Source organism: Monopterus albus, unplaced genomic scaffold (genome assembly GCF_001952655.1).
Source record: "Monopterus albus unplaced genomic scaffold, M_albus_1.0 scaffold81.1, whole genome shotgun sequence".
In the NCBI taxonomy this organism is placed as follows: domain Eukaryota; kingdom Metazoa; phylum Chordata; class Actinopteri; order Synbranchiformes; family Synbranchidae; genus Monopterus; species Monopterus albus.
In genome coordinates this window covers 720,386-748,034 of record NW_018127961.1, presented here as the reverse complement: position 1 = coordinate 748,034, position 27,649 = coordinate 720,386, and the positions used below count along the sequence as shown (strand labels likewise).

Genomic DNA, 27,649 nt, shown 5'->3' with positions numbered 1-27,649 from the left:
CTGTTTCTTCTTAGCCAAGCACAGACGCTTCTGACGTTGTTTTTGGTTCAGGAGTGGCTTGACGCATGGAATTCTACAGCTGTAGCCCATGTCATGCAGACGTCTGTATGTGGTGGTTCTTGATGCACTGACACCAGCCTCAGTCCACTCCTTATGAAGCCCCCCCAGATTTCTGAATCGCCCTTGCTTGACAATCTTCTCAAGGCTGCGGTCATCCCTGTCACTTTTGCACCTTTTCTGGCCACATTCTTCCCTTCTTCATAACACTCTGTTAATATATTTTGATACTGCGCTCTGTGAGCATCCAGCTTCTTTTGCAATTGCCTTTTGAGACTTTTCCTCCTTATGGAGGGTGTCAATGATGGTCGTCTGCACAACCGTCAAGTCAGCAGTCTTCCCCATGATTCTGAAGCCTACTAAGCCAGACTGAGACAATTTCAAGGCTGAGGAAACCTTTGCAGGTGTTTTGCATTAATTAGCTGACTAGATTGGGACACAGGGAGCCTACAATGTTGAACTTTGTCATGATATTCTAATTTTGTGAAATACTGGATTTGGGTTTTTTTTTGTCTTTAATCCATAATCATCAAAATTGAAACAAATAAAGGCTTGAAATATTTCACTTTGTGTGCAGTGAACTAATATAACATACAAGTTTCACTTTTTGAAACAAATTATTGAAATAAATGGACTTTTCCTCAATATTCTAATTTTTTGGCACATACCTGTACTAGGTCAGACCAAGTAACATTTATGTGTTACTCTCAACATGGCGCAAGTCCTAACTGCTTTCAGTCACAATAATGGATAAGCATACACTAAATTATGACAGTCTCACATGTATGGCAAATATTGCACATGTATCATGGCACTCTTTATCACAGTCATTGCTATGTCTGAATAAAGCCATGAGGAATGTTAACATAAAAGTGTCCTATGTCTGAATGACAGAAGGCCGTTGCTTTAACAGAGTGATGAAGCCAGCAATGCTCTATATCCCATGTATGAAAAGGACCAAAGTCTTAAAACTATGAGAAATAGGATAACTAATTTCACATGATGCTGTACCATGATGCTGTTTCCTTTGCTCCAATCATATGTAACCCCCCACACTGCTTACAGCTGCAGAAGCACAGCTCCCTAGTGGGTCTCTGCTGACTAACTTCAGATTTAGTAGAACCCTGGTCTAACTGAGTTGTACAACAGATATTCTTTTTCTTCTTTCCTATTCCTACTAATGAAAAGTGCTGCTTTACCTTTGTTGTCTTAAGAAAAGATTAGCTTTGGAGATATGGAGAGGTTTACCCTTTATAATTTCCCTTTTGTGTTGGGTTGGTTTGAGCAGGCTTATGTCTAACCAGAATGTCAGATGGCAGGAAAATTAGTCAGTGGGAACTTTAAAAGGTCTTTTTTTAACTAATTGTTGTTGTTGTTTTTTTTAGTTGGTTGCTTGTATTTTTGTGAATGTAGGGGCCCATGTCTCAACGTGGTTGTGTAAAATGTTGATTTTATGTGTCATACAAATAGTGATTACATTAGTTGTTAGTAGTGTTATTGCTCATGCAAATTCTGCAGCCATCTTGTATCGGGTGTAGGTAGTTTTTCATGCACTTTTCAGTCATCCAGCTCACGTGTCTGATGATACAGACGTGCTCCTGTTTTAATCAGTCTAGCTTGTTTGGCTTATTTACACACTTGGGTGCTAGTGCTAGCAGCCTTCACGCACAGACCTTGGCTCTCTGTATACTGGGGGGGGGCCTTTTGTTGATGTCATTATGATAGGGGGTCCATACTTTTTTCAGTCTACACTGTGAACATCTGAATGATATATTCACTATGGGAAAGAACAATACAGAGATTTGGGTTTTAAATGCTGAAATAATGTTTGTCCATAAATCTAACTTAGGTGAAGATCTGGCTGTTATAAGACAGATTTACACAAGGGTTCACTGAACTTGCCACTGTACATTGTAACCTTGTCCTGAATGTTTTTCCATGTTCATGTTGATGAATAAAGAGATTTGTTTTAGGGGAAAACCATGAAGCCATGCTACAGGAAATCTGTTGCGTTTTAAAGTTGAGTGTACCATGGTTCTCAGTATGTGTTTAGTGAGAGTTGTACTCTCCCAGGCTGTTGCCGGTCAGCTGAGGTCAGTACTTGATCTGTTCTCTCTCTGGAATACTTAATGAACTCTGTCCCTGAGGAACGCTCTGGCACGTCTACCAGCTCTCATCATTCTCAGTGTGCTTGTCTGAGGCACGGACCTGCTTATGCACACAAATTGTCACTGCACTCTTATCTGGATTTTTCTTGGTTACTCATTTGTGTCATACTCTGATCCTGCTCACGTCAGAGTTAGACGCTGTCTGTGTGTTGGTGATTACCCAAGGTTACAGACAGCCTTGATCATTGTAGTGGTCAAATGGTGGCCAGCACCTCTGTCTTCCCTCTCAGCACATGCATTATTAGGCACAAGATTAAAGATGCTATAAAGCCCATTTATAAAGACTATCTGAACTAGGGGTGAACATTTACAAATTGTCATAAATGAGTATTGGCAGATTTTTGTACAAGTGTATGCTTTTTTTCCCCCTGTATGGTTGTCTACTACCTAGGATGCAAATTATAGTGTGCCTCTTGGGATGTGGGTGTGTCAACTATAGGTGCTGGCAGTAATTCTCTGTTTGGCAATCCCATGGACAAGTCTGGGTTTGGTAGTTGCCAGGGGAACAGAACTTGTCTGACTGCATTGTGCCAAGTATAAAGTTTGGTGGAGGGGGGATTATGATGTGGGGTTGTCTTTCAAGAGCTGGGCTTGGCCCCTTAGTTCCAGTGAAAGGAACTCTTAATGCCTCAGCATACCAAGACATTTTGGACAATTTCATGCTCCCAACTTTGTGGGAACAGTTTGGGGATGGCCCCTTCCTGTTCCAACATGACTGTGCATCAGTGCACAAAGCAAGGTCCATAAAGACACGGATGAGTGAGTTTGGTGTGGAAGAACTTGACTGGCCTGCACAGAGTCTTGACCTCAACCTGATAGAACACCTTTGGGATGAATTAGAGCAGAGACTGCGATCCAGGCCTTCTCGTCCAACATCAGTGTCTGACCTTACAAATGTGCTTCTGGAAGACTGGTCAAAAATTCCCATTAACACACTCCTAAACCTTGTAGACAGCCTTCGCAGAAGAGTTGAAACTGTTATAGCTGCAAAGGGTGGGCCAACATCATATTAAACCCTGTGGATTAAGAATCGGTTGCTGCTCAAGCTCATTTGTATGTGAAGGCAGACGAGTGAATACTTTTGGCAATATAGTGCATGTATATATTCTCAAGGGCCGGCTGGAGCAGCGCTGGTCATGGTGTGGAAAGTTGGTATGGGAGAGTGTTGATGAAAGAGAGGTTGCTGTACTGAATGAGCTAAGGTAGGCTACTGCTACTGAGTGTGCATTCACCCCATGCTGTGCGGGGCTCACGTTATAACCAGAAAATACAGTATGTCATAATAAGGAGAAAAATCATGTTTTAAAGTTGAACAAATCTTGTAAAAATGAAAAAAGTATATTGTTATTGGCTGTGATGGATTGGCGACCTGTCCAGGGTGTACCCCGCCTGCGCCCGATTGCCGGCCGGGATTGGCTCTGGCCCCCCCATGACCCCGTTCAGGGATTAAGCGGTAGAAAATGAATGAATGAATGAATGACTATTGTTATTGGGAGAAAGGCTTCTGGCTATAACAAGATACTTAGAGAATTTTTTTTTTCTCATGTTGGCACATTGTTCTTGGGCACACTATAAAAAAATAATCCTCCCTGTGCCATTTTATATAATCCCTTTTTTTTTTTTTTTTTTTTTTTCGGCAGTCAGTTGTTGCCTAAATGATTACCATATGGCCAATGTGTACACAGACCCACCCCTAATTTGAACAAGTAATACCTTTATACTGTCTCTCCTTTGCTGACATATTTTTGTCCTTTTGGTAGCTGGATTAGGACTGAGACAGCGAGACTCTTCTCTGCTGCAGCAGATGTGACTCTTGGTCTTCCTTTCCAGGCACTGTCCTAATGAGAGCCAGGATTACTACAGGCGGCACACCTGTTAACTGAAAACCATTACAGGTTTTCATTATACTGTCAACAGTGTCCAAAGCTGTCATTGCAGTCAGTGGCTATTTTGAGAAATCTAAAATATGAAACATTCTGCTTTTTTGCTTCCTACAAAATTCCATATGTTATTTCATAGTTTTGATGTTGTTGGTATTAAATATATCCTAAGATGTATTTAACTGGACACCAAGTCATAGTTATCTTTCTAGTTTCTGTGTTCTTGTTCCCCTATCCTCTTATCACACAGTCCTTGAGGAATGTCACAAAATCTGTTGAGGGGATGTGTAACAGGATTTTGTTCTGGCAGCGCTAACAATTCTTTGGCCTTTTGCCGTTTCTTTTCCCTCTAAATCTTCTCGTGCAGTTTTCACATGCATTTTATACTTTCATTTTTCATGTTCTCACCTTTTTCTTGAGTGCTCTTTATCTCCCCCCTCTCTGCCCTGACTCTTTGTGTCTCCGAGCTCTCTCCCTCAGTTCCAGGCACACAGGGCAGATCCGGATTGTGTTAATGTACTTAAATCGGCATGCTTAATGTGAGAAGTCTGTACTGCTGATTAGGTATTTCATTTTGTGAACGAGCCCTACAGTAACCAGTGCCTTTTAGATGAGACAGCTGGTGGTGTCTGCCTGCATCATCAGTCCTTTCATTTCACACACAGCTATCTGCTCAGCAGTGATAAACCCAAACAGGCTGATTCAGATGTGGTGCTAGCCTTGTGACAGCAAGTTCAGTGAACCCTTGTGTAAATCTGTCTTGCAATCATCTTTTCATGGTGCAATGAAGACTATTAGCCTGTCATACCCAGTGTACTAAGCTCTCACTCACAGTACCATGCACTCAAGGGTAAGGGTAATATTCATCTTTATTTGGCCAAGTATGTTACACACACAAGGAATTTGTTTTCGGTTCAGAACTGAGGCAGCCATCTGCGGCACCAACTCACTGATGGCTCTAACCATCGGGGGCAACTTGGGGGATCAGTGTCTTGCCCAAGGAAACTTTGACATGTGGACTCAGGAACCATGATTTGAACCTTCAGCCATCCGGTTTGGAGATGACTGCTCTACCCACTGATCCACAGTCGCCTCCAGTACTACTATTGCTGCAGTCTAGCAGTGATTGGTCCTTGTTTTTTGACAAATGCACAAACACCCCGAAGACAGTAGCTCAAACGGTTTCTACTTGATTTTTGTAGCATCCTTTTGCTTTGTTCCTTACTTTTTTGCATTTCAGTGCAGTGTCGCAAAATGCCAAAAACTATGACAAATTGTGACTTTTTAAAAACTTTTTTTAAACATTTTTTTTAAGCCCAGTGTATCTATAACTGTGTGCAATTCTCACAAAGTCCTAAAATGGCAGAGAGGATTAGTAATAATGCAACATGTCAAGGGTCATAGTACTTAAGTATAAATTTTATGGGTTGAACTAGAGAAATGCATTTTCTGAAGAAAATGCGTATGGATTCTGAGTGCTGAAAGATCACCCTGAAAATGCTGAACATTTTGACACCTGAATGGTTGTGCTAGCTGAAAGTATGCTGAAGTAGAATTTTCCCATTCATTTGAATGGGCCAAGATTTTCAAAATAAAGCAAAATATTTTAAAAGTATGAAGTTTAGAAAAATTCTGAATAGAAGCATGAATGTCCTTGAAGAGCTGAATATTTTGACAGCTGAATGGTTTTTCTAGCTGAAAGTATGCTGAAGTAGTTAAGGGCCAAAAAAACGTATGGAAGAATAATAAAGAAAGAAAGACCAGGAAAACACAGTATGGATGCTGATTCAGCATTCATACAATAAGAATTGTTCATGTGTACATTACACAATGACAATGTGTCTGTGGAGGAGTCCTGTGCCTCCTTCCATATGTGCAGGAGTTACCTGATTAGGTCCCATACATCCCTTTTTTTTTGTTCATATTTTTATATTGACTTATACAATTGTGTGTTATGTAAATAATATGTCTGTCTTTTAAGCCGAGAGCTGCTGGGAAAAATTTTGTTATGCTTTGCATAATGACAATAAAGATTCTTGACTTGACACATCAGCGCTTCCTGTTTTCAATCCTTACTCAAACCAAGGAGAGTCGGTGCTGTGGAAGAGGGAGGGGATCACTGTGTCTTGCTGTGTGTGTGTGTGTGTGTGTGTGTGTGTGTGTGAGAGAGAATGTATAAACAAAGAGCAGTTTTTCACAAAAGTGAGTGTGATTCTGGTAGTGTCAGTGTTGTGGTTGCACTGCAGAGCTGCCGTGCTCACTGCAGCTTTTGAACTTGCTGTGTACAGGTGCAGGCTGACAGATTCGTGAAGGCACTGTTTTACTGCCATTGTAGTGAGTGCTTATAAAGTACTGTATGTACAGTATGTGGAGGTGTAGGTAGCTTGTGTGGGTAGGATGTGGGTGTGTGTGTGTTTGTCCCATGGCATTACTGTGTATGCGTTTTCACAGCATGCTTCACTTCTAAGGTATAACCAAAAAGAAAGATAAACACATACACTTTCAGGGGAAGACATCCAGAGAGTAAGCTGGACACCAGTGGCAATATGCAACAAAAAGTCAGACATTCTTTTTATACTCTACTCATTACCCAGAAAAACAAAACACAACGCTAATGTAGACTGACAGCACACTACTGTTGCAAACTGTGCTACAAACATTGCTAACCATACTCAGAACAGTGTCACTGTTTTCATTTGTACTGGTTTTCAGCCAATCTCCGTGGCCTGGCTATAGATGATCTTGCTCTCAGATGTACTTTTGCATGGTTTTGTTGGCTTGTTGAAAACAGTCTGTTTACTCTCTCATGCTGAATTCCTCAAAAACTGTACACATTATGGCTTCATTTTGGACAAATTTAAATCGAAGTTAAATCCTAAATTAATGTGATGAAATTACTTGCTCATTTCAAATGGTGTTTTTTTTAATGTAGTTTATTTTCCTGCATATGGTGTTTTTCTTTTGTTCAGCTATGAAAGAGTCTGTTAGCATGCATGATTCGTCCTTTAGCTTTTGGTACGTTTCCGTTGATGCAAAATATGTATGCATTTTATTAAAATGCAACAGTACCCGTAACCTCAGATCTGGCATTTTTCGACCTGTAGCTTCTTTTGCCTCTTCAGTTGGGCAGTGTTGTAGTCTGCACTGTCTTTGGCTTTTTGTTTCTCTCACCTTCTCAACTGTATGAAATTTTCAAATGGAGAGAACATTCATCAGATTGGCTCAGATGCCATCTGTCTTCATCATTTTGTGGAGTGTGTTGACACACAAACACACCCACTCAGATATGGAGATTACAGAGAAGCAATTATGTTTGGTTGGTGAAAGCATCAGATCTGTTCAGCCAAGGTCTGTTAAAATTCAAATGCAAGAGGTTGTGTTCTTAGAGCACAATACAAAATGAGCACCTCGTTTCTTTAGTTATTTGAAGTAAATTTTCAGCTGTAATAGTTTGTAACTGGTGTATTCATACTGGCTGATGTTTCTATTTCCATCCCATCTCTTAAGCATCACAACGGTGATTTGACCTTGCTGGGCTAGCTAATATGATGATTTTGCAGAATTGTGTCTGGATTACAGCATAGCTAATTTTTTGTAAAACATTACTTAAAATGACTTTAATCTTTGAGACCATTCACTTTGTCATTAAACTTAATTTTGCTGTTTTTGACTGATGCATCTCAAGCTCAAGCATTTAGCTTTATGTGCCTCCTTATTTCACTTGGAAAATTCATGGCGTTTGTTAGCCTGGATTTAAATTTGACACGCTGAGTCTTTTTGTGCTGTTTGTCCTAACATGATTCATGTGTGTATGTGCCTTTGCAGCTGTGGTATAAAGTACTGGCGACTTGAATTGCTGGTGCATCAGACACCAGTCTACCAAGGCAAACCCTTGTTTCACTCTGCCATCCATTATCTCCCTCTTCCTCCTGTTTGCCATTATCAACAGAGGACAGTCTGGGCCCAGGCCTTATCACTGCTGATCTTACAAACAGATCAGAGGGCTGCCTCCCTGCGTCAATACTGTCTGAGGTTGTTCACCTTCTGTCCTCGCTTCTCAGCTCTGTGACTGATGCTCTGATCAGCTATGCAAACCTGCACTATGACAACAGTGATATCAACTGAGCCAAAGAGGAGAGAGAGGAGAGGAGAACATGCTTAAATTACTGTTCTTGTCATATTTGTTGGGGGTGAAATTTGGATGCACAGATGCATCTCATCAAGTGAAAGAGGCCATTATTACCCAAGCTAAACACATACAATTTTCTTGACAGAATGGTGTACCTATGGGTTACATGCAGTTCAAAAAGTGATAAAACTCTCCTCTCCATGTTTACAGAAGTCACTGCCATGTACCAAATGGTCGGTCACAATAGATAGTTCCTTCTCTTTCAAATGTGCAGAATGTTGTCTTTTATTCTGTTTGATTGTCTTAAGATGCAGCATCCACCTGAGATTTAGATTTTGTTTTTTAATGTTAAACAGCTTGATGATGTGTCTGAATGAAAACTTGTCATTGTGTTGAAATTTGTATTTCTATTGTATTGTTTTGTTGCTGTGACCAAGTTGTTGAAACTGATTAACATATATTATCTGTTCCATTTCTTTTCTCTCCCCCTGGTTTTCCTTCCTTTCTTCCACTTTTTCCATAGGTTCTGTTGCATCAGTTTCACAGCAGGTGACCCCCACCCTTCCGTCAAAATCCGGCTGTTAGATGTGACCACGAGGTTGATCAGGAGAAGCCACCATGTCTTAAACACAGATGGTCCCTCTAGCGCCCTTTCCCCCCTCCCTGACCCTCCCTCCCCCATCCACCACCTTACCCCTTCTCCTAGCCCTATCCCTTTCCCAGACCTTCCTGCACATGCGAGGGACAGGCTACCCAACCCTGGCTCCCCGCTGGCACACCACTCCCCTTCCTCAGGAGAGATGAGCCTGCAGAAGCACCAGCAGCTGGGTGGTGCTAGTGGTGGGGTGATGGGCTCTGACCGGGACCTGCAGTCCACTGCTTCCTCCATCTCTTTGCCCTCTGTAAAGAAGGCCCCCAAGAAGAGGCGCCTCTCCCTGGCCTCTCTTTTCAGACGGCGAGGACGAGAGTCTAAATTAGGGCGCCAACGGTCTCGAGAGTTCCAGCACCATGGACCTGGAGTGCTTGGAGTGGTGGAGGGCATCGCCAGCATTGAGAACATCCACTCTGAGATGTGTAATGAAAAGAACTCTGCCTTCTTCTCCGTGGCTGGGACTGGAGCTGCCTCTGCTGCTGCCTCCACATCATCTGCCTCAGGGCCTTCTTCCTCTACCTCCTCCTCCTCCTCCAAGGTGTGTAGTGCGATGGGGGCAGAGCTACTGGAGTGCCCGCTGTGCCTTCTGTGCCACTCCAGGGAGAGCTTCCCTGACATTATGACCTGTCACCACCGCTCCTGCATTGATTGCCTGCGCCAGTACCTGCGCATTGAGATCTCAGAGTCACGTGTCAACATCAGCTGCCCTGAGTGCTCAGAGCGCTTCAACCCACATGACATCTGCATGATCCTGGGTGACCGGGTGCTCATGGAGAAATATGAGGAGTTCATGCTGAGGAGGTGGCTGGTGGCTGACCCTGACTGCCGCTGGTGCCCTGCACCGGACTGTGGGTAAGCATTGACACATCCACCATGACGAGCAGTCTGATCCCACTGTCTGCACTCAGCCAAAGATTGTTTTTAAGGTTAAAGAAGCATCACTCAGTCAGAGTGGACCGAGTGTTTGTGTACATTAACAGTTGGCCTCTATCGGTGGCTTTTTGGCTGATTTGGCATGTTGAAGAGGTGTTGGCAGTCAGGCCTCATCGGTGAGAGACCACTCTGATTGGCTGTTGAGTCAGTCAGTGCATGAGAAGAGAACAGTTTGTGAAAGCCCCTTCAGCCTGTCACTGTAGTATCCATGATTTCACCCATTTTCTGTGCAGTTTCTCCTTGTTTTTCTCCTCTACAACCTCCTTTCTTCTTCCACAACCAAAAGACTAAGGGCAGAGAACGGCAGTGTCATTTGCAACTTCTTATCAGACATATTCTTGATTAGAAGCAGCTATAAACAGCAGCTGTGCTGAGCAAGAGCTGTTGTGTTTGTAATTTATGCTTCCGCATTCTGCCTCTTCTTTCCCTTTCTGAATGGCAAATACAGATACCACCAACTGCTGGTAGGGAGAGTTATTTCTGTCACGCAGGCGCAGAACATACGTGCTAGTCAGCCGTAGTCTGTGGGGTGTGTTCAAGTGACACTTTTTCAATCCAACTGGCCCAGACAAAGCTAACGTGAGGTGACGCAAAGGTCAGCCTTTGTCGCTGCTAGTTATTTCATGTCATCTTGGTGTGTTTCTGCCCTCATGCATGCAGTGATCTGAGTGATGGCACCTTCCTGAGTGATGGCTACTTGCCTTGCTTCCACCCAGTCCCCTACACTGTCGCTGCAATGTGCCTTTCTAGGGGCCCTGCAGGTCCAGATGGTGACTCACTGACGAGACAAATCAATTCATTTATGTTGCTGAAAACTGCTTTAACTTGTGATTGTTCAGGAGGCATCAAATGACTTTACATTAAGTGAAAAATGATGGGCTGTAGGGCTGCACCTATCGATAATTTTAGTAATCGAGTATTCTACCAGTTATTACATTGATTAATTAGGTAATGGCATAAGAAACTACATTAAACATTAAAGAGCAATCATAAATGTACAAAACAGAAAATAAGTCTCTAAAATTACTAACTGGTTTCAGGTCTACAGTATAGAACATTGTGCAACAGTAATAATCATTGTGTGAAACACAGTGATCTGTATAAATTATATGAATTAAAGATTCATTTTGGGAATGCAGAAATTTTACGTAAGTAATTTTTAGTAATCGAGTTACCCGAGTTACTCGAGTTAATCGAGTTGCCCAATGAGCCCAATGGGCTGTATATTTATGTGATTAAAAAAAACAACAAATCTTTTGTATGTCAAAGGTTGCAGCCATTGTAACATTTTGGACATGCCATAAGCTGCTGAGATTTTGTGGCAACCTAGACCCAGTGATAAAGGTTCATGAACATGACACACATCCTCACATTTATGTTGGGAGAGTTATTAAGCGGGTTGCTTAACAAACTAGTTAGTCCTGTCTCTCTGTCTGCAGTGCTAGATTTTGTATTGATTTTAACATTCTTTAAATGGTTTTTAAAGCACTTCATGAACTCACCAGCCTGCTAGTCTGACATGCTTCCACTGTAGTTGGAAGTCTTTTAGTTGTTCCAAAGTGCAGGGCTGAAACATCTGATGCGATAGTGTTTAGTTTTTATGCTCTGAAAGTGTTGATGTTTTTAAATGTAGACCTAAAACCTGCACTATTTTCTTATTCTTTTATCAACCAACACTTTTCTTCCTTTCATGTCCATGTCTGTCAGACTCAGACAGCAAATGGCTCTTTCATTCTTCTTCACTGCAGATCTCCTGTGCTGATAGACGACGTTTGCACAGTGGAATGAATCTGAGGAATCTACAGTTTCCCAAATTTTCCACAGCTTGTCTCTGTCGTTTCCTCTTTCTTGTTCTTCTTTCCTGTAGTTCAGACTTTTGCCAACATGTAATATTCACCCAGTTTATTTCTCAGTTTATCAGGTGCACTGTTTTAGATTAGTTTGGGAAGGCACAAAATGTTCATTTAAGCTAGTGCCCAGAGGTTTTAGTGCTAATTTCTCTTGACACAGTCAGCAGAGCAATTATTGGTAGACAACGCATCATTGCTCAGGTCAGGAGCACGCTACAGCCTCTCAGTTTATCCTAATAGAGAAGAGACATGTCTAGTTTCCATTTCAGATTCTCACTACCAACTAGATATACAGGAGTTTCCTGGAGAGAGGCTGGACTTTGAACTTTTCCCAGGGTCAGAGTTGCTGGGAGGCTGTATGAGCATCTTGTTTTCTTATGGTACATTCAAATATGCAGACTCAAAAGGCTGGACCAGTGACAGCTGCTGTTCATTGTAAATGAGGCCTGGCTTTGCAGCCTTGCACCCCCTGTGAAGTTTGACAGGGAAGTTAAGGGATATTCAGTTCCTCTGGTTTACGAGGTGATGGAGAAGGTCTTGTGGTTGGCTTTTGGAAAGTTCTGGCAAAATTGCCAGATGATTCAGGAAGGGAAAGCAGGGCTCAACTGACTGAGAGAAATAAACAAACAGCACTTTGAGTAACTCCTCAACTTGGCTAACACGTCCTCTGTGGAGGAGGCAGGGTTTGAAGAGTTGGAGGAAGCCTCACTCATTTTCCTGGTAGAAGCCTCTGAGGTAGTTAAGAAGCTCCTTAGTGGCAAGGTGTCAGGTGTGGATGGGATTTGCCCTGAGGTGCTTAAAGTTCTGGATGTTGTTGGGCTGTCTTGCTGACATGCATCTTTAGTGTCATGTGAAGGTCAAAGACAGTGCTGTGGAATGGCCAGCTGGAGGGGTGGTTCCTATCTTTAACAAGCGTAATGGAGGTTGGGCTCCGGTTACTGGGGCATCACACTGCTCAGCATGTCTGTGAAAACTTATGTCTTGGTGCTGGAAAGGAGGCTCTGACCAATTGTTAAGCTTCTTCAACCTTGCAAAGTTACTAGTAGGGTCATCACAGTTTTCCCATCTAGTCTACATGTGCTTTGTGGACTTCGAGAATGCTTTTCATGCATGGAGTCTTGTATGGGGTCTCGGGGCTGTTGCTCAAGCCATCTTGTTTGTGTCTAACTAGAGTGATAGCCGAGTCTGTATTCTCAGTAGGACGCCAGACACATTCCCAGTTGGTGGTGGCCCCTGTCTGGGCCCGTGTTTCTTGACACTGATTCTTTTGGTGATTTTTATGGACAGTGTTTGAAGATGTAGCCAGGTTGAGAAGAGGTTTAGAAATGCCACTTAACCTGCATGTCTTTGGACTGTGGGAGGGAGCCTACACCAGCACAGGGAAGACACAAACTTTTGGCAAATTCAGATTTTATTTCTTTCTAAAAACCGTAACTGACAGTATACGCAGACATTTTTGTAACCTTTCTGTAATGAAAAATTTAATTCTAATACAAATAAAAGATTGTATTAAAGTTTTACATTTCTTTTTTTTTTTTCTTCCAACATCCAACTAAAAATGAAGGGTACAAGAAACAGAAGAATGTCCATTGCTACTGAGCACACAGTTCTTTTTGAAATGCGTGTAGTTTATTTGCTGTGTTTTACCACGGGTTGGTACATTGTACATATAGATGCATTTCACGTGTAGCCAGTAACTCCTTCATTGTGTACCATTTGTCAGAGATTTGGTCATAGTTTCCCCTTCTCTGAGGTGTTTCTGTAGCCTCCTATGGGTGGGGATGTTATACCAAGTGCTTCCAATGAGTGGGTGAACATGTGCCCGTTACAGACACCAGAGTGAGCCTTGTTCAAGGTGCACGCCAAATGCTATGCACTACACGCTCTATGCTTTTTGTCTGTGCCAGTGTGTGTGCGACATGGACTGTCGTGCCTCTAAATTTGATTGGCACCGAATTGGAAATCTCAGCACGATCAATCACGCTGAAAACCGGGCATTTCTGATCTCTGCCAATTGATCAGTGGATCTCTCCTGCTTTATGTGAGAAGGTTCTGGGTTATCAATTACTGCCCTACTGTGCTGAACTTTGTTAGTCTACACTATGTAAACTGACCATCTCTTGTACTTTGGCTGTTCCAAAGATTTTTGTAATAAAACCAGACTGACTTTTATTTGTTTTACATGCTGAAACAGAAAAACTAAAACACTTTCATAATAGTATTATAAATATCCATAAAATGTGGGGTTGTATTTTCAACAGAAGTACGTGTCTGTTTGTTTTATTTGCCCTTCTCCAGGTATGCAGTGATAGCCTTTGGGTGTGCCAGCTGTCCTAAGATCACGTGTGGCAGGGAGGGCTGCGGCACAGAGTTCTGTTACCACTGTAAGCAGCTGTGGCATCCCAACCAGACTTGTGATACTGCACGGCAGCAGAGGGCCCAGAGCCTGCGCCTGAGGAACCTCCGCTCATCCTCCCTCAGCTACAGTCAAGAGAGTGGGGCTGCAGGTAGGCTAAGTGAACACGCACGCAAAACCACCGATAGTAGTTGCATGACCGCCCAGCCACTTTTTCTCTCTGCTCTTCTCTGTATCCATCCTTTGTCATGTTCAGTGCTTGTCTAGCTGATCACTCACACAATCTTAAACACAAGCACAGATTATATCAAGTGTATTGCCACAAGTGTAATGAGGGTATGTATTTCCTTATTTAGATTACTGGAGGTTTGTAAGAAATAAAAAGTTTCAGATTTTGGCTCTGTGCCCACCTATTTTGCTCAGTTGAGTTTTTTTTTTTTTTTTTAATTTGTTTTTATAGCTTCATATATCTCAGTGACAGACTGGTCACAGTGAATGTTTTTTAGTGCCATGGTGAAGTTTGAGTTATCTGACTGACCAGACCTCAGTTTTTGACAGCAGTGGCATTATATACAGTAGCTAGTCAGCGAAATGACATTATGAATAGTTAAATCATATTCTCTTTCTCCCAGCCGATGACATCAAACCATGTCCACGCTGTGCTGCTTACATCATCAAGATGAACGATGGCAGCTGTAACCACATGACCTGTGCTGTCTGCGGCTGTGAGTTCTGTTGGCTCTGCATGAAGGAAATCTCAGACTTGCACTATCTTAGGTCAGTATGTCAACACATGTACATGCACACAGTTTACGTTGCTTTAGTTGGTTTCACATGTGGACAGTAAATTACCAGTGTACAACATTATTGGATGTGCAGATCCTTAAACAGTTTAAATGTTCACTTCTTTCATTACTGTGTGCGATTGCCCAGGCCATATTTGATATTGTAAAACATGGCACAGTTTATGACTTTTTTGGGCAGTTTACAACGTAGTAATTAGTTTGAGTGAAGGTTGGGTTGATGGGTACTTTTTTTTTTTGGCTGAGTTGTGGCTAAGGTTAAGAACCTATTCAGCAAGTTTGATTGTTTTAAATCGCAGACTTTCTCTTCTGCCCAGCTGAATTAAAATAAAAACCTAGCCAGCTCACTGAAGATCTTGACAACATTGGGATAAACAGTTTCTCTCCATTGTGTGACAACAAATGTAAAAGATGTAATGCCTTTGCACACAAACAATTGTAGTATCAGTGACTGGGACATTCTTTCCTTCCAACATTGTTTTGTTCTTAATTGTTCTCCTTTATCTCTCTTTCAGTCCATCAGGCTGTACTTTCTGGGGTAAGAAGCCGTGGAGCAGGAAGAAGAAGATTCTGTGGCAGTTGGGAACACTTGTGGGTGCCCCTGTTGGCATCGCACTCATCGCCGGTATAGCTATCCCTGCCATGATTATTGGAATCCCTGTGTATGTTGGAAGGAAGGTGAGCTCTAGAGACACAGTGATTGTATGTAAAATAGTTTGTAAAATATTGAAGTTCCTCTGCTTATAGTTCTGACTTCAGAGCATTAGGGCTGGACCCAAATATTCAGCTATTCTGATAATTGGCCTTTGGTTAGGTAATCAGTGTTCGGTTTTGGTATTCAGATGAAACAGCAGGAAGTTTCAATGCTGTTGCAGTCTGAGTCAAATGATGAAGAGTAAAGAGAACACGATGACGACAGCTTGGTCCACTGGTCTCTGAAAATGTTGGAGCAAGTCTTCAAATATGCATTACTGAGACTGACCAGATATTCTAAATCTATATGGCACTTTTTTGCCTGAAAAAAATATTTTACTAACTTAATTAATAAAGTAGCATAAGACCAATTCTAGATTGAAATATTCACAAAGTTTTCAGATCAATAAGTCATAAGTGAAACCTTGTTGAGACAAATGACATCTCTTTCCAGCCATAGTAAAGTACAGTAGATAGACAACATGTTACAACCTAATCTTCATAGCGTTCGTGGACTATTACTATGAAAGCTCTGGAGCCCAAAAAATTGCACTGGGGACAGACCAAGAGAGCACTGACTCATTGGGGATGTGTCACTGTTTAGATTTAATGTTCAAACACTTGACTGTATGGCTCATTATAAAGACACAGTGTTTCATTCTGGGTGAACAACTATTTAGCTGTAAACATCCCCGCTGTTATGTAACTTTAAACATGTTACAGTTATCAGTAATGGAAATAAACAGTCTGCTTGGCCCGAACAAGCACCGCGTATCAATAACTAAGCACTTAGAAAAACTACTGTGAATACAGTCATGCATTTTTCTCAGGATCTGAGGTTATCTCAGGTAATTTAGCTGTAAATGATTTAGCTGAGATAATTTCTCAATAACCTGCATGTGTGTATACACACTTGTGTTGTGTTGCTGATCAGGCTAGCTCTGTTTAATGAGAGTTTGACCTTACAGTAAAAAAAAGTCTTTACACCCACCAAAATTCCCCTCTGAAGAAAGCCAAAGACGCTAGTGCCAACAGATTTTTCCCCCGACAAACCCAAACCACATTCAGTAGTGAGCACATGTGAAACATCTGAGCATGAGTCATCCACATTCCACATGCGCTGGATGTCCCTCCTTGGTAATTATGTTGATTCTGCATAATGGTGGCTCATTACATCAAGCATATAAGCATATTTACAGTCTTTGTTATGTGTGATTTTTGCTGTTTAGAACAGAACATAATTGTGTCGGTCAAATCAGCTATAATTTTTTCTCACCTAAATCTTAAATAACACTGGCAACAAAACAAAGTGTTTGGAAAATGCGTTTTAATTATTCATGCAGTCCTGTAGATGGATTTATGCATTATGTAGTTCTCTTTCAGTCTTGTGAGTTTTATTTGTCAGTTTTTTCCCCTCAGTATTCTTCTAGTTATGCTTCCTGTTGTCCTAAGAAAGTATTCAGACCTCTTCACTTTGCACACTGGCTGGATAAAATGGCCATTTTTGTCCTTCAGTCTACACTCAGTAACCTGTCATGCTTGCAATGTATGCTATTAAAAAATCTACAACTGAAATCTCGATTACAAATGTATTCAGATCCTATGTTGTGGCACATGTGGTCAGGTGCATCCTGTTTGCTTTGACTATCCTTGAGATACAGATTCCACCTATGATAAACTGAATTGACTGGGCGTCGTTTAGAAAGACACACCTGTGTATATAAGTATATACAGTTCACACTGCATGTCAGGACAAAAACTAAGCCATCAAGTCCAAGGAACTCTCTGTAGACCTCCTTCTAGAAGCCACTTTGAGTAAAAGGCCGATGAGAGCTGCTCATCGTCTGCTCTTACCATCCCTACAGTGAAGCATGGTGGTGGCAGTGTCATGCTGTGTGACAGGGAGACTGGTCACAACTGAGGGAAGGATGAATGCAGCCAAATACACAGAGGTCTTTGAAGAAAACCTGGTCCAGAGTGAACTCAGCCTGAGACTGTGGTGACGCTTCACATTTCAGCACAATAATGTCCTAAAGAAAACAGCCAAGACATTGGAGTGACTTCAGGACAAGTCTCTGACTGTCTCTGAGTGCCCCAGCCAAAGCCCAGTTTCAAAACCCAGAAAGCATCCGTGGAGATGGAAGTTCACTGACACTTCCTATCCAGTCTGATGGAACTGGAGAGGGTCTGTCAGGAAGAATGGGATAAGCTGCTTGTATAGACTTGGAGAAGATGGCTGGAAGCTGGAACTGCTGCCAAAGGAACTTCTAGAAATGATTAAATCTTTTTTGTAAATGAGAGATTTTAGATTTTTTTTTATAATAAATTTGCCAAAAATGTCTACATGTTTTCACTTTGTCATTATTAGTTAATGATTGTAGACTGATGGAATTGCAGAATTTCAGTTTGATCCAACTCAAATGAAACTGACACCAGAAAAGTGAAGGGGTCTGAAGACTGAAACAGCTGTATGTGTCAGTGTTTACTTTGAGGAGATTTCTTCTCCAATTACAAGTCATTGTCCTGTGGCTAGTTACTACTAGCACATGTGGCTTTGCTGCCACCCGAGGAGTTACTTTTCCTCTCTGGCTTGGTAGCTGCCATGTGAGAAGGCATTTATGTGATGAGAATAACTTGCTCTCAGCTCATTATTTTTTTTTTTGACTGTGACCTTTCTGTAATGTAGAAAGAATGAAAGTGTAGGCTTGCTGGCAGTGGATTGTGTGGGGCTTTCCTCAGGTTGACATTAGCTCGCCCAAACTTCAAAGACTTGTTTTGGCTTTGCTGTTTGTGGTTGGTCTAAAAGGAAACAAACCTGGAGGCTGTCTGCTCAGAGGTTCTCAGCAAAAATCTAAGTAGGCAAACAGATGTAGGCTTTGTCTCAGTCTAACAGTAGCTCAGGGCATGAAAGCTTCACATACCTGCTAGGAGAGAGGAAAATGAGAAATGCTATCCCAACAGTGTGAAACTTACTGAACACACTAGTGTTCTAGCATTCTTCTCGTGTGGTGTAAGCAACAATTAGAATACTGGTTGTGAGAGCTGAGGTTCTCAGTGTCCTCTCTGACTGTGTGACTGCCATTGGTCCCCTCTTCTCTGTCAGATCCATAACCGCTATGAAGGCAAAGATGTTTCCAACCACAAGAGGAACCTGGTGATCGCTGGTGGGGTGACTGTCTCCATCATTGTGTCTCCAGTGGGGTCCCTCTCTCCTGCCTCTGGCCTGTTACTCTTTGTGTGTCTGCCTCTGCTCTAACTCCCAGCATACCTGCGTATCTGGACTGACATATCCTTGTTTGACTTTGCTAGCTTTTTTGTTTAATAATTTATTAGAATTCATATTATGCAAACATTTGTCTGAGGATGAGTTAGACTGTTAAGATTTCAGTGTAACAGCAGCAGTGGCTTCCTATTGTTTTTAGTTTTTCAGGCTGTGGTCTAACTTGTAGCTGGTGTTTCTATCTCTCTCTGTCACCACTCAGGTATTGGGGTTCCCATCATGCTTGCATACGTCTATGGCGTGGTGCCTATCTCTCTGTGTCGTAGCGGAGGTTGTGGCGTCTCAGCTGGGAATGGCAAAGGAGTGCGCATAGAGTTTGATGACGAAAATGACATAAATGTTGGCAGTGGGACAGCTGCCACTGGTAAGCTGTAGTGACCCCACCCACAACTCCCCACACCCAAAGCCCGCCTTTTGTGTTTATCTTTCATGACTCTATTGAACACACCTATTAAGCATAAAAAGTGTTGATGGAAAAAGTAATGGAAACAGTTTTAATAACTGGTTGAACCACCTTTGGCAGCAATAATCTCAAGTAACATCTTCCTGTAGCTGTGTATTAGACCTGCACAATGTTCAGGAGGAATTTTGGACCATTCTTCCTACAGAATTGCTTCAGTCTTTGAGATGACTCCGTAACCATTTCCAGCTACATGCAAATCAACAACTCTTGGTCATAGGTCTTCAGAGATCTCTTTTTTGTGAGGCATGGCTCACATCAGCTGATGCTGCTTGTGAACAGCACACTGACATTGTTTTTATAAGTAAGGGTAGTTCTAAACCACACCTCTATTCTTGTTTCATTGATTGGACTCCAGGTTTGCCAACATTTAACTCCAGTTGATATTTAGTGATATCAGAAGCCTGGTGTTTCCATGACTTTTTCCACCATTACTTTGTATGTATAATGGGTGTGTTTAATAAAGACATGACAGATCATGACTGTTTGTGTTTTACCAGCTTAAACATATTGTGTTTGTTGGTATTTGTGACTTTGGTGAAGATCAGATCACATTTTTATGACCTGTTTATGCAAAAAACTGGGAAATTCTAAACAGTGCCATTACTTTTTTCTTGCGACTGTATGTCAACAGTTTTCATGTTCTTTCAGACTTATTTTACAGAAAAACTTTTTTTTTTTGCGTTTTCTGTGACCAAAGCCCACGGCAACTTGGGAAAAAAGCCTTAGAAGTCCAGAATTTTGTGCATTACATTTTTGCCAAAAACATCACATTTTAGAGAAAGCATTATATTTCTATCCCTTATTTTTATATTTTTAATGGTATTTCATGCTTGTATCTTCTCTGTAGATACTACATCAGTGGCAGACAACAGGAACAACCCCAGTATAGGTGAAGGCAGTGTGGGGGGTTGACGGCCAGCGGGAGTGCCAGTGGCAGCCACATGGACCGTCTGGGGGCCATCAGGGACAATTTAAGTGAGACGGCCTCCACCATGGCCTTGGCTGGGGCCAGCATCACCGGCAGCCTGTCTGGTAGTGCCATGGTCAATTACCTCAACAGGTACTGACACACAAATGCATGCCATGGGATTTAAATGGTAAACTTTATTGTATTTTTTTCTAAGTCTCTCCCCTCACATATTGTCAGGCTGGAGGTGCAGGCTGATGTGCAGAAAGAGCGGTGCAGTCTCAGTGGTGAATCTGGCACTGTCAGTCTGGGTACAATCAGTGACAATGCTAGCACCAAAGCAATGGCTGGATCCATTCTTAACTCATACATGCCCCTTGACAGGTGAGCAGTGTTGACTCTGAACTGGGATAAGGTTTGTAGGGGAGAGTCTGTCTATTAGCAGCACTGGTGTGATTCTGTGTAGCAGATGTCCTTCTAGAAGGCCTTGTTAAAAAACAGATTGTAGTGAAATACTCATTAAATGCACACCTATGGCCACATAATGTCAGTGTTAAGAGACTGCTGAGGTAGTGTACTGTTTAATAGAAGAAAAACATTAAATTGTTATGTGTTCAGGAGTGGCAGGTGTGAGTAACATGCTTTTACTATTTCTCTGTGATGAAGACCGGAGGCCATAACCACTCAGTGTTTTAACCAATATGCCTGGCTAAACAAAAGCTTTTAATATAGCCCCTCTCGTGGCTCTGCCTTAGAGTGCCTGAAATGTCTGCTATTTAAATTATTTATGGTCGATTGATTGTTATGTAATGATAAAACATCCAGGGAGCATGTGCTGCCTCTTTTTAATTATGACAAGCATTGAATAATTGTTATGGAAGCATTGAGTATGAATTGATGCTTTGTATCTACTCTAATGATGCAGCTGACTTATTATGAAACAGCTTTCTGGGGCTTATTGCTTAAGGTGTTTTCATATAGCTAGCAGTTACCAGCAATAACCATGGCAATTGCAGAAACTGTAGTGAGGAAAACACCTTAAGCAATAAGCAGAGAAACGGTGCTGGAGCAACATCAGCTTCAGTCTGATGTGGTAAACAGTGTTTTTGATACTAGAGAATGAAACTTTCCATAAGCATGTATCATATTGCTGACCATTTTCCCAAGTTTAGGCTACTATCCTGTGTGTGTAGCTGAGTGATAACAATACACCTTGTGGATAGTGAATAGCCTGTCTGTGCTGTACAGGCTGCTGGGACTGGGGGTAGCCACATGCTGTGGCTGTGCTGCTGCCGATTGGAAATAGAGAACACTAGTGTTGCTGCATGTTCAAACATGTACACACATGTAAACCCACATCCTGTACGTACAGTATTTTTATTAAGTGCCTTACCTGTCTGTCTCATGTCGTCCCCCATCCCCAAATTGTTCCAGAGAAGGGAACAGTATGGAGGTCCAGGTCGACATTGAATCCAAACCTGGCAAACTATGGCACCACAGCGGCAGCAGCAGTGTAGATGACAGCAGTCATGTTGGCCGCTGTGGCTGGACCTTTTTTTTTTCTAATGGCTGCACCCCCTCAGAAGGTAAGGGAACCTCCACCAAGTGGGCTAAAGAGGCATCTTGCTGCTCCTTGTCCAGCTCTGGGGGCAAAAAGAGCAAAGGCAAGCTGCGCAAGAAAGGCCACGGGGGCACCAAGATCAATGAGACACGGGAGGATATGGATGCTCAACTGCTGGAGCAGCGCAGCACCAACTCTTCAGAGTTCGACTCTCCTTCTCTGAGTGGCAGCCTGCCCTCGGTGGCTGACTCCCACTCCAGCCACTTCTCTGAGTTCAGCTGCTCTGATCTGGAAAGCATGAAGACGTCCTGTAGCCATGGCTCCAGCGGAGGTGATTACCACACACGCTTCGCCACAGTCAGCCCCTTACCTGAAGTGGAGAATGATCGCCTGGAGACCTGCCCGGCTGCTTCATCTTCCTCTTCCCAGGGACAAGGAGCTGTGATCACACCCCACTCCCCAACCTCCACCACCTCCTCCCTGAGCCACTGTGCAGAGCTCTCCCCTCACTGCTACGTCACAGAAGAGAATGTCAACTTAGCGTATCCCACTGAGCCAGATTCTCACAGCAACACTGGTGAGCCGCTGAAAGAAGCCAACAACAACCAACCACAGCAGCAGAACTCCTGTGTACAGACTGACATCTAAAATCTCAATACCTTAAATGCTGCACAGACACCATTTTTGATTTTAATTTAACATCCTTTCCTCCAGTAAACTAACAAGCATAGCTTACAGTTTAACCTGCATTTTTGTTCCTTCCGTGTAAAGGGGATATTCTTTTGGAATTTATATCCTTCATAAAAAGCGACTTTTGAGTAAAAACCTAACTCTGTGTCCACTGTCACGAAGCTTGTTGGAAGTAGTCAGGGTTCCCAGCTGTGAGAGAAGTGTTGTGAATGCTGGGCTTTGTCTGTGCGACCAGCACACCGCTGACACCTTTTTTTGACAGTTCACTTACTCGCCAGTTAAAACAGAAAGTAGCCCACTGATTTGGGTGCTGTCATATTGATCTGTGGAAACTGAAATAAAACCACTGTGCCAGTTTTGTAAGTATTTGATTTTGGCTCTACAATGCGGATGCAAACCCACGCAGGAACCTTACTGTTGCAGCTTTCCAGAGGTTAACTCAGACAGGGACCAGGCAATATGATTCACTATTTCCTCTGTTTATTTTTCCCGAAATAGATTAGTCACTGAGGAACCTTTTGTGTTCTTGTCTGTATTTATTTTTAGACATTTTTTCCTGGATGTTTGTTTGAAATGAAACCTCTAATGTATAATTCTAAAGCCTGGGCTCAACATCCTGATTCATTCTAGCACTGAAATCAACTTGTAACAAAGCCAAGTTTCTCTGTAGGTGGGTGTGTACACAGCTGTAGTCCCAGTGTGGCGGGTGGTCCTTGGTAACCACTGAGTTTAGACCTGTAGCCTACAACTGTGTGCACTTGTAGTGCCAAGATGACTCTGGGAGCCCAGGCTTTGTTTGGTTCTTTGGAAAGCTTGTGATGATAATTTGAGGTGGATGAGATTTGAGAAAAGGTCTCTGGAAGGGCCCAATTAAGATAATGCTGAAAGTCAATGTTAAACAATGGGTTGGTCAGTTCTGTGAAACTGTATAAAGAAAATGTCCTGCACAGAGATGATTTGAGTAAGAGGGAGCTTTGATATCTTTGTTAACTCATGGTGCCTTCTATAAGCTGTTTGTGTTGTTTGTCTCTCTCTCTCTCTCCGCTGTGTCTTCAAGGCTCCAAACTGCAACTCATTATAGGTTACAGAATGTGTCTGTGTCGAAGGGATGCTCATCCATATCTTCAACCTACTGTGGTGGACTTGGTAAATGAAGAATTTTCACTTGCCTACCAAAGATAGCACTCAGGCTCTTGTTAGATCCTAGACCTTTGACTTGTCACCTGTAGACACAGTATGGAGCATCCTTTTTACACCGTGGGGGTGAATGAACACAACACACATACAGACTTTCATACATGATTCACAAATGCTACGCAAATAACTGAGGCCACACAATAGCCCAAGGCACCTGCACTGTTATCTGTATTTGTTATTACATTGTTCTGCAATGCACAAGGTTATTAGGGATACATGGGTTTGTTATGGGTTACCCTCTATTGATTTATCCGGTGACTCCTGTTTGCCTTGCCATTAGGTGCTGTTGCACACTTCCTGTCAGTGTTTGCTGAGGCCTGTCTTTACTGCTCAGTGGTCTGCTGTAGTGAGGCTGCTGAGTTGGCTCAGGTGAACCTCTACCATGTAAGCAAAAACATCTTGAAAGGTATTTTAACCTGGGTCCGTTACTGAATACACATTCGGTTTGGTTCGGTGGATGAGGCTACATGCTGCAATCTTCCCCACATTAAAGCAGAATATTTTGTTCTTCCACCACAGTTCTGTTTCTCATTCCTCAACAAAACCCAACCTTTTTGATCCTAATTTGAACACTAGTGCCAGATGTGCTTTGTAATTTGTGCAGAATGACATAAGGTATTTGTATATTTGTTTGGTAATTTGCTTTACTATATGCGTGTAAATGCATATCAGAAAAATAAAAAAAAAGTTATATGTTGTCATTCTCAGTTTTTCAGGTTAATACAAATAATTATGGTATTCCATCTTTAATAGTATTTCTATAATGTACACAGTTATTTGAATTCATCAGACATGAAGAAGGTATTTATTTTTCTAGTCTCTGTGAATATTGTACACATTTGCACATCTCTACTGAAATCTATTATGGTAAAATCACAGTGAGGAGAAAATGGAACATGTAATTATTGTCTCTTCCCCAGCTTGTCAGCCTGAAGTATATTTGGTACATTCATTTACAACTCATAAAATGTTTGGATTCCAGCAGTCTTCTGCTTTGGATGACTGACATTCAGTAGTTTAATACAATGACAGTGTATTTAAATTAGCAATTTAAACAGTTGCATGCATGTAGTCAAATGAATATACAGTGTGTATGATTTGTGATGCAAAAAGCTACTGAATTACTCGTAAGAAGAATCTATATGCTGATCAACATGTAAGCTGACCCCTGCTCTGAAATCCAAGGCACACATCTCATCAAGATTCTGCTTCCCTCCAATGTGTACACATCTGCATGCCTAAACTGCAGATGTGCACTGGCAGACAGGCTAATTTAGTAAACAATTAGTGTGAATGACTTTAGGTCATTCCCAAAGGAAAAGACCCAAATGCCTGTCTTTAAAAGATGATTTCACATTGCTAATTGCATAGCTGAATGAACAAAAGCAAACATCAAAGTCACGTTAAGTTTACAAATGAGATCTTCTACAACACTGTCAGTAGCTCTCAGTCCACCAGATACTGTCATCTGACTGTACAGAGCAGCCATGAGATACAGTACCATGCAGGCCTATTTCCTCCAGACAATACAGTGCACGCTCATAATGAAACGGTTAGGTACTTTAGCTTATGGTTTTGTCCTGCAGCAAGGAACATCTTAACTAGCTCAGTTGCAAATGATCTCAATTGATCCTCTGCTAGGTTATATTCAGGATGCACTGAATATCATTTCTGACCTTGGCTGGTATCTCACAGCAGCTCATCTATGTTATTAAGGGACTGACTGACCTGATCAGCTGAGCACAGTTCTGGGAACTACGCTTGTCCTGACAGCCTATAAGTGGAAACACTTGCCTGTAGCCTAACATTACATTGCACATTGGACCCTATTTATCTATACACTTACATGAAAGGTCCATAGTTTCCCACTGTCTGTCTGCTGTACAGTATAAATGGTTAGTGGTAGTACAAAACTAAATATGCATAAAATGTTCTGCAAAGAAAAATATTTTCTTTAAGCTACTTTAAAACAGATGGTTATTATTTACAGTACAGGTCAGTGGGGTAAATGTGGCTCTGTTCCATTGTATTGCTCTGGGACACATTGTACAGCTTCCTGCCTTTGTTTTACTCAGTTCTTGTGCAGTATTTTACATAGATCCAAGCCTTATAGTGGTGCAGCAGCTCATGCAGCCGGTAGCAGGGGCAGGAAGGTCAGATGTATTTTTTGGCTAGGTTCTGAACGTCGTTCTTCGTGTACTCCGTGCTCTCCACAGCCGACAGATGCTCAAACAGCTGAGTCATGCGGTGACGCTCGTCCTTCTCCAGCAGCATCAGTACAACCTACAGAAACAGCAGAGCAGTTACCTCCAAATCTCAGATGCTGGCAACAAAGTGGACAGATCATGTACAAAACAATATCAGTTTATAAGAAGGAGCAATAGCCAAATTAAAAGGTGTACTTTAAGACATTTTGACATGTGACTTACAATACCTATCTTTTCAGATTGTAGGTTTTTTTTCATCACACAACCTTGTTTGAATGTGAAGTGAAGCCCGTCTTACCGAGAACCTTTCAGCTGTGTGCAGATAGCTGAGGTGTTGGTAGACCAGGCTGGGGTCTTTCTCCAGGAGGTGGGAGTCTAGTGCCTCCATGATGAAGCTGATGGCGTGTCCGTCCAGCTTGGTGCTCAGGTACTGTGGAAGCTTGTCTGGGGCTGTGGAAGCCAGCAGGTCAGCACAGGCCGCAGTGTTTCTGCTACAGCAAGCTGCGTTCAGAGCCTGGCCAAACTCGTAGGCGTTGGTTGGCCGGAGGTTGACGGCAACGTCCTCTCCTATGAAGCTGCTTTCTGAGTTGGGAACGGCTGTCGTTTCCTCATCACTTTCAACCTGAGGAAGCAGAACAACAGTGGTGACTAAAGTGAACTTACAGAGGGAAGACATGATAGAAGCTTTGATGGAGAAGCTTTAAACCTTGAGGGAAAAAGGTGATGCCCCCTTTCTGTGCATACTGCGTCCATGTAAAGTCACTGAGGGTGACTAACTATGCAGGTGTGATTAAACCAAGATCCTAGTCAAAATGCATTGTCAGTTTTTCACAATCTTTGGTGGCTCCACTGAATTCACTTTCTTTGGTATTATTAACTTGGCTAGGCTACAGTGACCCCAAGTATCTGAGATGTACACGTGTTTAAATCAAACAGCCCTGGTCTTTCTTTGCTGTAGTGTGGAGACAAGATTGATCACACAAAGCAGAGTTGGAGGCGCTGCTGTATTTTGGGCCTCTGGGGTTCAAGAAGTAAGTGGCTTGTTCACTGTCTGCATAGAGATTTTTTGGTAGTTGGAGAACCTTTATCCAGGAGGGTTTGATCTTCTTCACATGCCACTTTACTCTGGATCTCTGCTGTTTGATGCTGGGCAGACTTGAAACTACTTGGTACATACTGTCATGGGGTTGGTAAGAGTGGTGAGACAATCTATGTTCATACGCATTTAGGAAACCAGAGCAATGACCCATAAGTGGCTACAAGCCATAGTGTTAGGTGTCGATCTGCTGTTGTTTGTAGGCAGTCATTTAATTCAATGTTAAATAGGTCCCAACAGTTGAAACTGTGAGAACTCAGTTATTTTCACCTTCCTCCCAAACACTAAGATGTAAACAATTATAACATTTGTGGCTAAAGTAGCGATATAAATTGTGGATATGCCGATTTTATGAGAGCAAAAGAAGACAACTGAACTCTTTCCATGTGACTCCAAGCCTGGTTCATGTATGTCAGAAAAGGCTGTGATGCTACCTCTGTGATGGGGACAGTCTTCCTGGGCTGAGCTGGGGAGGCGGTGGCCAAACTTTGTCTGAGCAGCACTGTGACCTCCTCCAGCTCTTTCTCAGCCTCCTGCACACTGGGATCCTGCTGCAGCACCTCGTGCAGATCAGAGCTGCACGCCAGGTAATCCTGAGACAAAATACAGCTTTATATATGAAACCAATATGTGTAAGTGACATTTTACTGAGTTTACATGTTTCAGTATGCTTGACAAATTTAAATATATGCCACCTTGGTGCACAATCTGGGCTGAATGTATTGAT

At 42.3% G+C, this 27,649-nt stretch overlaps 2 protein-coding genes across 2 annotated transcripts in view; one reads left to right on the top strand and one right to left on the bottom strand.

Moving 5' to 3' along the window:
- The window catches only part of LOC109963873 (E3 ubiquitin-protein ligase RNF19A), a 28,311-nt gene extending 3,995 nt beyond the window's left edge, over positions 1 to 24,316 (top strand). Inside the window, 10 exon segments of the mRNA XM_020606776.1 lie at positions 8,758 to 9,738; positions 13,968 to 14,176; positions 14,658 to 14,802; positions 15,344 to 15,506; positions 18,625 to 18,717; positions 18,952 to 19,165; positions 20,112 to 20,162; positions 20,165 to 20,324; positions 20,412 to 20,555; positions 21,606 to 24,316. Coding sequence (XP_020462432.1) covers positions 9,035 to 9,738; positions 13,968 to 14,176; positions 14,658 to 14,802; positions 15,344 to 15,506; positions 18,625 to 18,717; positions 18,952 to 19,165; positions 20,112 to 20,162; positions 20,165 to 20,324; positions 20,412 to 20,555; positions 21,606 to 22,380 — 2,658 coding nt within the window. The 5' untranslated portion in view covers positions 8,758 to 9,034 and the 3' untranslated portion in view covers positions 22,381 to 24,316.
- The window catches only part of LOC109963872 (sperm-associated antigen 1), a 16,797-nt gene continuing 12,596 nt past the window's right edge, over positions 23,449 to 27,649 (bottom strand). The window contains exons 17-19 of the mRNA XM_020606775.1: positions 27,357 to 27,515; positions 26,125 to 26,448; positions 23,449 to 25,902 (exon numbers count right to left, since the gene is read on the bottom strand). Of these exons, the coding sequence (XP_020462431.1) occupies positions 25,774 to 25,902; positions 26,125 to 26,448; positions 27,357 to 27,515 (612 nt within the window). The 3' untranslated portion in view covers positions 23,449 to 25,773. The remainder of the gene's footprint in view (positions 25,903 to 26,124; positions 26,449 to 27,356; positions 27,516 to 27,649) is intronic.